Raw genomic sequence first — 9,516 nt, 5'->3', positions numbered from 1 at the left:
AGATGTCGGCCAAAAACGACAAACGCCGAGCCTGCCGTTTGCGCACTTATCCATGTCTGAGCCACGGCGCGGCACTCCATGGGACCAGTGAGCCCGGTACCCGTGGAGCCAGCGAGCCGGCGCCCATGGGACCAGTGAGCCGGCACCCATGGGACCAGCGAGCCGGCGCCCCATGGGACCAGCGAGTCGGCACCCCATGGGACCAGTGAGCTGGTACCCCATGGAGCCAGCGAGCTGCCGCCCCAATGGGACCAGCGAGCCGGCACCCCATGGGACCAGCGAGCCGGCGCCCCTACCGCTGGTCGTAAGCCTGCGTGGCCTGGTCGATGATGTCGGACGTCTTCTGCTTGGTGGCTGCCAGACGCTCGATCAGCTTGCGGTAGTGCTTGTTGAAGGTGCCACGCTCGATCAGCAGATGGTCTATCTCGGCGCGCAGCCTGTTGTTCTCCACCAGCATGGTGTTGAAGTTCACGTTCGTCTGAAACGCGACAGAAACAAGGTACAACCTGTGACAGCAGTGTTTTCTCACGCGGATGGAACTCAAGAAATCGGTGACAGCAAGCGTAACATAAGGCTTTACTTAATATACTTAATAGAAAGCATTCACGTTGAGCATCATTTTCAGAGAAATAACAGTTATTTAAATGACCCGGCCCATTATGGTGACCTGACATAACCTGAGCCTCGTTTGGCTCGCGAAATGTGCACATCATAGCTGCGGTGTTACCAACAGGTCCAGTGTCCGGGTGCCCAAGTAAACTGTAGTGCAGTTCACCCGCCCGAGCCTTTCACACCACTTTCAGTGGCATGGAGGCTGCCTGAGGATTCATCTACTTTCCCGTGACCGGTCCGCCGGTGGCAATAGCTGCGATGTCTTCCTCCGCCATGACGGCCGTCTTTTTTAATCAGTGTTTACGCTTTGACACACCTGTGAACCCGCGACCAGCAGCTGGGGGGGGGGGGGGGGAGAGGTGAATTCCCCTGCACGGTTTATCAAGCACAGGTTAAAAAAAACTAACACGCGAAGAAGCATACGATCTTCAGCACCTATTTATCCATCGATTTTGCATCCTTCGTGCGAATTCAGACTTTTGATCTACCGTGATTCAACCTCAGTCAGACCAAAGAGACCAGCCTCTACAAATGTTTTGACCACCCGCATCTTTGCTGTGGGTCTTTTGCCACTGTTCAGACTTGCTTGAGTAATAGAACACGATGGTACCTACAGTAGTATGTTTTACATTTATCGAAAGAAGCGTGGTCAGTGGCCTAAAGTCAGGTAAATGTTTGTTATTTTGTCGTAAACAATGCAAATTCGTACGTATTTGTGTACAGTTTTTTAGTTTGTGTATAAGGAAAACTATGGGTACTCTCTTACCTTACAGGAATCACATGGACAGCAGATCACATGACCTTGGCCCAGGACATGACCTACCCCTCTGCGCACCTTCTGCAAAACGTGTTCTGAGCTCAAAATAGACAGTTTTAGTAGGTAACTGTTAGAGGCCACAATAGGTCACGTGGGGACATGCAAGATAATGAGGTATTCAAAGGTCAATGACCTACGTTACCATTAGAAGAGAGGCCAGATGAACGAGTGCGACGCGTGTTTCTGAAGGTGATGGTGTAAAATTCAATGCACCACCGAACCTGTTCTCAGTTTGTTACAAATACATTGCCAAGCAATGAAGGGAACATGTACAATGTAGTCAACAGCTATGCGATCGAGTACCTGTAGGTGTATAACACGTCATTTCTGACTACAGAAAAGCATTATGCTGGTCACATAGACCCGGTTAGCACTTCAATTTTTTTTATTGGGATGACGCATATATTTGACCTATGTTGACTTCAGATGACCTCTGGGTGAGCTTAAGATGGTATTTATACGTCCTGAATACTTTTGTCCCGCAGCTGCACCACATAAAAAAGTCTTAATCCGGTGCACGTTGCGAAAAAAACATTGTTCTTAAAGTCTACTGGTGGACCAATTTTGAACGGCGACCTGATCTGACCTGACCCATGTGGGGGAACAGAAATTGTCGGAATGTACTACCCAGTCTAAACGCTTATTTTAATACCCTAAATACCGTTTTGACGTGTGAACATAGCTTTCAACTGCATTTATCGAGACGAACTTTTTTACCTTTCGTGACCTCTGGTGACCTCACACTTGACCTGGCCTCACAAGGCCCAATATTTTGTATCCACTCTTTGTGATTTGACGGGGCCATCAACACGTCATTTTTTTCTCATACGGCGTCTGGAAGTTCGACATCCCAGGGAGGAAGTCAACTATCTTCCCTCCGGCCGGATGCGGGCTGAATCTGCTCGTTCTGTTCGCCGTCTTCTTAATACATATGAATCATACTTATTATGGTTTGATCTCTCAACGAAGTCTAGCCACATATTTTTCGGCATGTAACGCCGCACGCTACCACCGGTCACCAGCGGCGCTGCCGGCGAACATCCTCCCCGGCACCGCATCTCCAGCGCCGCATCCCCGCCGCACGCTACCAGCGGCCACCAGCGGCGCTGCCGGCGAACATCCTCCCCGGCACTGCATCTCCGGCGCCGCATCTCCGCCGCACGGCAACGCGCGTCACCTTCGGATGCGGCCATATCTGCGGCCTACCCTATCGCTGAACACACCCTCAGCCGAGATAACATGGCGTCCGGCGCTCGTCCCGACTCAGCGCCTGCCACCAGAGCCTCCGCCAATACCGTACCGTGTACAGGCGGTTCTCCAGGCGCCTCGCCTTCCGCTGCAGCTGAAACTGTTTGTTGCGCACCACATCGTTGGCGCCGCCTCGCTTGGCCTGCTTGGGTATCTCCCGCTCCACACGCTTGATCCGACTGTCGATGTCGGCCAGCTGAAAGCGGCCAGTCACGTCCAACCGGTCACCGACTGGTGCGACATCACACATGAAGGCGTCATTCAAACCGAGGCGGTCGGCGTCTAGCCTCCCACCGCACCCGACTAACTTCTCCAAGATAGCCAAACCGCCGCCTCATGCTTACGTGGTAAGCGTTACGATAGTGGGCTTCGGCAGGGGCGCTGGGCACTGGCGTGATAACGGGTGCATGAACACCGGAGTGAAAAGGCGCTAAGGCAAGTACTCGAAAGAGATAGAGATAGAGATATAGATAGGTTTGCAACTGGCCAACCATCCGCCTGGCCACAGACGACCGCATCGTAACAAGTCACCAACGGCACACGTCATCCGGCACCGCCCTATCTCACGAAAAGTCCGGAAGCAAAATCATTTTGTGAACGGAGCGGCAGTGTGGAAAATGGGTTCCGCGCGCACGCAACACGCTCTAATTGGAAAGTGCCTGAGCCTAAACGCATCTTTGCAAAACAATCCAAAATGAATTCCAAAGGGAAAACGCGTTAAACCGGCGGGAGAAGCGCGGGATTGTAATGTACCTCGTGTTCTCAGTTCAATTGTGAGCTGCATGCTACACCAATCAAGGACTAAACAGCTGTGCAATAAGACGAGATACATGGCGTCAGCCAACAGTACACGTGCAGTGCTAAACACATCCAGAAACGACTGACTGAAACCTTAATACACTGATGACGTGGCGAAGATCTTAGTAACCATGTTCTGTCTAAACACTTCTTAGAAAACATCTGAGCCACATTAAACTAAATTACATAGATCATACCATCCATATCTGCTCAGTGTTAAAGTGCAAATTAGTTAAACGTGTCTTACTTGCTGCCTCTCCGATTCAATCTCATCGAGAATTTCCTTTTGTCGTTCGACGTAGCCATTAAGTTTCTTGGAAGCGGCTTTATTTTTTCGTACGTTGTAATTGGACTTGATCAGGCTCATATCTGTGTCGATCTCAGTCTTCTCCGCCATTAAGTTGTCGATAATTCGCCTGCATGATGGTCAAGCGAGTCAGATCAGTCTCGCGAAGGCATGTATTCCACACTTTGGTCCATGTATGGCGTGCATTTGCCAGCGTATGCACGGAAAATGTACTTCGAAGCCCGTGGGGAGCTACCTTTAGATATATGACATAATATCATTTAAAACCGATTAAACTGGTCTTTAAGCCATTAAGGCGCTTAAAACCGTAAACCTAACTATTTAAAACGTTTGTACGTTAGATGCACGAATATCGAGCGTGCCTAAAAACACCGAAGAACGTGGACTCTCGCCCTATTCCGCCGTCGGGTGGAGCGAACGTTGTGTAAACAGATTAAAGACAGACATAATGAAAACATAACATAACTTATGTTTATGTCTTTGGTAACTAAGCTATCCCTCCGCAGTGCACATGACAAAAGCCTGGTGTAAACCTTACATATCTTCATATACTCGTGGGTAACGACTTACCAACATTATAGTCTGCATGTAAATATGGTACATGCAATCCACGTCAGTGGACTACGTGGAATTGAGCTGAGAGCTACAACGCTGTCATCTTCCCTTTTCCACCTGCCTGCTAAACCAGAGTCCTAGTAATGGCCTGAATTGCCGGTAATCGCCAGTAAATCCTCATCAACTGCAATGATCAAAGTTGGCAGATACGCCTCTCGCCACAATGATCAGGTGAGAAGCACAAAAGTATTGGGTGACCTTTGTTTGCGGAGAACAGTCTGCGTCTCCTTGTAGTATGCCTTCCTGTCGTTGTCCATGATGCGGTACTGGCGCTGGAGCCGCGCCAGCTCCGCCTCGGTGATCCCCTCCAGTTCATTTTCCTCCAGATCTTCACGCTTTTTTCGGTTCATCATGGCGGACGAATTGGTACTGAAACGACAACACAGCTACTCTCGCGGAAAACCGACATTATTACCTTCTAGGCATCTATGAGCGTTCGTGGTTGAATTTAAATGACGTCGGTGCACCTGAAACATTGATTCGTACTTAGAAGTATTGCCGGCGGTGCTTGCTGAACGAAATGTTAAGTGGTATTACCGTCACATTAGTGTGGAAAATGCGTCCACAGTTTTTGCTATGAAGTTTTCCTTCTTTTTTTTTGTGAGACCTCAATACACCTCGACCTGTTTGCCACGCGTAGGTAGGTGGGTACATCCAAACCTACAAACCTTGACTTTTTAACAGGCATCGGAATGATGTACTAATGCCATCGCCGTCAGTCTCGGAATATGTGAATGCTAATAACCTGAAACTGCACCATTTTTTACGACTTTGTACGCCACCAACATTACTTATTGAAGCAGCTGGTCACAAGTCATTCGCAACGCTAAATGCAATCAAAGAACACGCTTAGTCCTCTCTGCCATGCAACAGCAGCGCAGGTGTCTGCCAGCAGTTCGCATCTCTAAGTACCATGGGCTCACCTTTATCGAAGTGACTGGCCTGTTTATCCACAATCAAAACACTCAGGCGTTGCCATACCACTCTTTAAGTACGAAAGGGACAGCGCCCGAACATAAATTTAATTGCATCCATCAATGTTTTTAATCAGTTTTTGCCCACGGTTAAGTATCAAGCAGATGTTGATGCCATCTCTGAATTTCCGCATTTTGCGCGCAACCGCACTTCGCAGCACCTCCAGCTGTTGCGGCGTGCGCCAGTGACGCTGAGGCAAACGTCGCTCGTCGGTTGCCTAGCAACGCGATTGAAATGCAGCGGCGTACACCTTTCGACGACGGCAACGTCGGGAGACGGTTTTGTGTGGCATTGCTGTAAAAATTCACGAAACCCAGAAATCGGAGCTCCGGCAGAACCACTGCCCCCTTCTAGTCTTGTGAGCGCATCCAAGGGCAAGCCTCCATATCTGATTTATGTATGAAACTTGTATGACTCATGTCTGTGAACGATCGATGGGCAGCAGATCAAAATCATGGCGCCGGTCGCATCAACCTTCATAGGGGGGACGGGAACGTAAAAATATCACGGCATGTGAATGGGCAAGAGACAATACGTTTGATAGCTGGCGTTCTCGTAAATGGTAATTGTCATCGAAATTTCTCATGGCATCACGCTGCACCACCGTGAGGTATGGAGGCACGGGAACCGAGGATGGAAACAGGGGCTCAGACCCACAGCTTCCTAACAATTTAGCATTGGCTCTGCGGGCGTTGGCCGGAAAGATATCACCCAAACAGCTATCATCTCCTTTCGCCCCATCGTGTAGGAACTCCGTTGCCACATGCCGGCGGAAAAATATTATCGCAGCCTCGCACTTTCTCAGCTCAGTGCCTTTTACCATACAGACCAATTGGCCTTACGACACGTCAGCAATATGCGTATGTGCAATGGCAAAAGCTTCACAGGGTGATGTACCATGCATCTTTACCACGCAGCTACTCTACACGCTACAGCTTGAACGTCCGATTCGAAAAGTTTTGTCTTTGCGAATGGAAAAATAACAACAGAGTAAATCTGACTATGCATTACGGCGATAACAAGAGCATGCCAACAACACGCTGCTTGAGGATCACAGAGTTCAAATGCTCCTTCCAGGTCTGCTCCAACACCGCTTATGGTGCGGCCCTAGGCGCAGCCCATTGTTCTCGGACGTTTAGACTGGCAAAAGGGACCGCGGTATGAGCTGGATCCACTCGATCCAGGCGAAGGCGATGCACGTGACACACTGCTGTTGCGTTGATCCTCTGCGCCACTCACGGGCGTCGATTTGTTTTCGTTTGTGAGGACCCTGCCCCCCCCCCCCTCCAATATTGGCTTGGACCCCTAATTTTTTGGCTGGAATACTACAAAACCGTGGGTAAAAGGTAATCATAACACAAAAACTAACTTCTTTGATCTTTCTGCATAGTAACATCTCGTATCACTCTTATAACAAAAGTCATGGCCGTTCTCATCACCAGATGCAAATCGTAACAGCTGAGCGCATAAACGATGCAATAGACTTCACATACCTGACGCCATAAGACACGCAATGGTTTGTGAGGTTAAAGTGAAAAGCCCTGGAATATGGGGATGACGGCTAACCTCGTCCTTCATGGCTAACCTCCTCCCCTTTCCCCACGACCAAAATGCATGTCGCCTTCTATGACCGCGATAGAAGAGCCGATCAAAAGACACGCGTGCGTCCCGTGCCTACTCCCTGGATCGAACCCTGTATTACTGTCATACTGCTTAAATTTAAGACTTTTTAAGTTATGCAAGGATTAAAAACATAAATTGCGCTTAATCAAGACAGAGTGGGCAAGTCCAATGAGAAAAACGGGGAGATCGGTTGTCGGGCCTTCGATTTGCCCCTCCCCCAATAAGTTACAAAAAAATGACACCGCTGGCGTCACTTGTAAGCAAAGCAAGTTTTCAGTCGCCGTCGCGCGCTGAATCTGCATTCAACCGTGGCTGAACTGGCAGGCAACGCATGAGAATACAATCATGCTTGGCGACTTGAAGAATGTGTTCCCGCGTGATCTCTTCGCATTGTGAAGAGCAAACTGGGGATATTTAGTTGCCCCGTTGACAGAATGTCTTGAATTGGCAATGATACCGAAAACACGGGCCCATTCACTCAACGGCAATGTTTTAGCGTTGTTCCCTGCCAGGTCGGCCAGCCATCGGCGGAATAGTCACTGAAAGCCATTCCGCTTCAAGTTATGAAACCACAGAATTTGTACAGATTAAACCAAGCCAGTAAATGCACATATTTACACAAAACGGGATGCTTCTGCGACGCTCACATCTTCCATACCCAAACAAGCATGAGAGTTCAGCTTTTCGAAATTTGATCTTATATTGACCTCGCTGCTAAAGATTTTGCGCCGCTCCACTCCCTCGTTTTTCTTTTTATCTTGAGTCCTGTAAACCTTAACGAGAATGTTAAATGCTGTCAGTCCTTCCGAGCCCGTCTGAGCTGACCTCAGACCGACCTCGACGATAAAAAGGTCCTCACTTGACACTTCGGAAATTTCGAGCGTCCATAAATTGCAGGCACATCATGTTTGAACACCTCCTAACCCAGCTTTAAACTCAAGGCACGGAAGACATTGAACGTGCTCGGCCAGTGCAGAGAAATATCGCCAAGCGGTCTTTAAGTGCCCTAGTATTATCGCAATACAAGTTGAAGCAGCCTGACCCTCCCGATGTCAGATGCCTTAATCAGGGCAAAAATTGGGAATGTTGGCCGCGTGATAAAAATCTGAGGGAAGAACGCATTTTCTCTTCCCACAAATTTGTTAAAATAGGGGAGCCTGTCACCTCCTATCCGACCATGGAAGGGACGCCACAGTTTGTGCGTTCTACGTGAAAAAATTGAGGGAATGCCATTTTGTAAGCATGTGGGAACACATCCCCAATGGCTATGTCCAGAATGTTGTGCATCACAATTGGGTTGAGCACATCCTACTAACCATCGTGATGTGCAAAGCAATTCCTTCTGAAATGTTTCATAGCTGTTTACATGCCGAAGTGAACCATCGCTTCGTATTTTTTCTTAGACAGATCGCTGACCAACACAGTGGAACACATTTCCTAGCTTGGCAGTATATACACCAATGCTGGCAGCTTTGGTTAATGGTTCCAAGACAAGACTTCACATCGCATTTCTTCGTGCGCAAAATTTCGTACCGCACGAATTTGATTCGCATTATTTCGTACCTAAATCATCACAGACGCAACTCTCCACAAGCGCGCAAAACCGTGCCAGGAGAAATCCTCGTGACGCAATTCCCTGTATCCGTAAAACAAGATGCACGTAATTCTTCGCACCTGTAAAGCTTTGTAAATGCGAGTTTTTCGTACAGAATTTCTTGCTACCTACACGCATTACAGTGATTCATATTCGCTTTTCGTGGTAAGGGTCTTATTAGGGGTCTTCTTAGTATTTGCAAAGGATCGAGTGTGTTTCCTTACCGGGATGCAGCAAAGGGCTGGAGGTGAGCATTCATCAGGCCTCCTCATCCCGTCGTCTGAATTGAGGAAGTTTGTTCACCACGACGGAATTTAACATTAGTTTGTAATACGGTGCTCGATCAACAACAATATTTTTTGTTCAGATCTCATTGGCGATCATGGACAGTGACATGACACACCAGGGATGTATTTTCGAAAAATAGGTTGGTGGCTGAATACGAAAAAATGACTGAACTTGTCTCCAAAAATGCAACAAAAACAGGGCTCTTCTCCGCTTTACGCCAACTTCATCCTCAAAGCTGGGTGGTGGGGGCTCCAGTTTCGCGAGCTGAAATGGCAATTCCTACCTTACGTCGCGCCCAACAGCGGTAGGCAAGTGACAAGGTGAGCGAATAGCCGAATAGATGTCAGTGACAGCTTTCAGAGCCAGGGTAACTAAGCTGATGATGTTTCATAGTACTTTCATGCTGCATTGATGCGTAGGGCACCGCACATCAGTTTAAGGTTCCTGCAGTCTGTGCGCAGTGCGTAGTTACTCTGACTTGGGCTGGGCTTTGTTTCCAAATAAAGTAACACAGCCCTCCGTTAGACATCCAAGTAGCGCCAACCCGCCGCAAATCCTGGCAGCCGCCGCTTGGTGTCCGGGCGGCACCGAGCTGTTTATTTACAGAGGGCGCTGCCGCTGCGCGCATCGTCAGGATGA

At 48.7% G+C, this 9,516-nt stretch overlaps 1 protein-coding gene across 1 annotated transcript; it reads right to left on the bottom strand.

The window, feature by feature from the left end:
• Positions 1–292: 292 nt before the first annotated feature.
• Positions 293–5,543, bottom strand: LOC119089325 (uncharacterized). The gene is made up of 5 exons (XM_037211994.1): positions 5,321–5,543; positions 4,596–4,766; positions 3,723–3,891; positions 2,730–2,873; positions 293–478 (listed from the first exon to the last, which is right to left on the bottom strand). The coding sequence occupies exons 2-5, from the start codon at positions 4,748–4,750 to the stop codon at positions 293–295; spliced, it is 654 nt and encodes a 217-aa protein (XP_037067889.1). The 5' UTR covers positions 4,751–4,766; positions 5,321–5,543.
• Between the last annotated feature and the right edge of the window lie 3,973 nt (positions 5,544–9,516).

Source organism: Pollicipes pollicipes, unplaced genomic scaffold (assembly GCF_011947565.3).
Source record: "Pollicipes pollicipes isolate AB1234 unplaced genomic scaffold, Ppol_2.1 Scaffold_3087;HRSCAF=3621_pilon_pilon_pilon, whole genome shotgun sequence".
Classification (NCBI taxonomy): domain Eukaryota; kingdom Metazoa; phylum Arthropoda; class Thecostraca; order Pollicipedomorpha; family Pollicipedidae; genus Pollicipes; species Pollicipes pollicipes.
The sequence above is the reverse complement of the archived record's forward strand: the minus strand, read 5'-3'. Positions and strand labels throughout refer to the sequence as shown.

Excerpts from the sequence above, each read along its gene's own strand:
- LOC119089325 (XM_037211994.1), bottom strand. The coding sequence starts at position 4,750 with ATGATGAACCGAAAAAAGCGTGAAGATCTGGAGGAAAATGAACTGGAG. Across the intron at positions 3,892-4,595 it reads ACTGTTCTCCGCAAACAAAG|GCGAATTATCGACAACTTAA; the intron begins GTCACCCAATAC and ends ACCATCATGCAG. Across the intron at positions 479-2,729 it reads TGGAGAACCGCCTGTACACG|ACGAACGTGAACTTCAACAC; the intron begins GTACGGTATTGG and ends GTCGCGTTTCAG.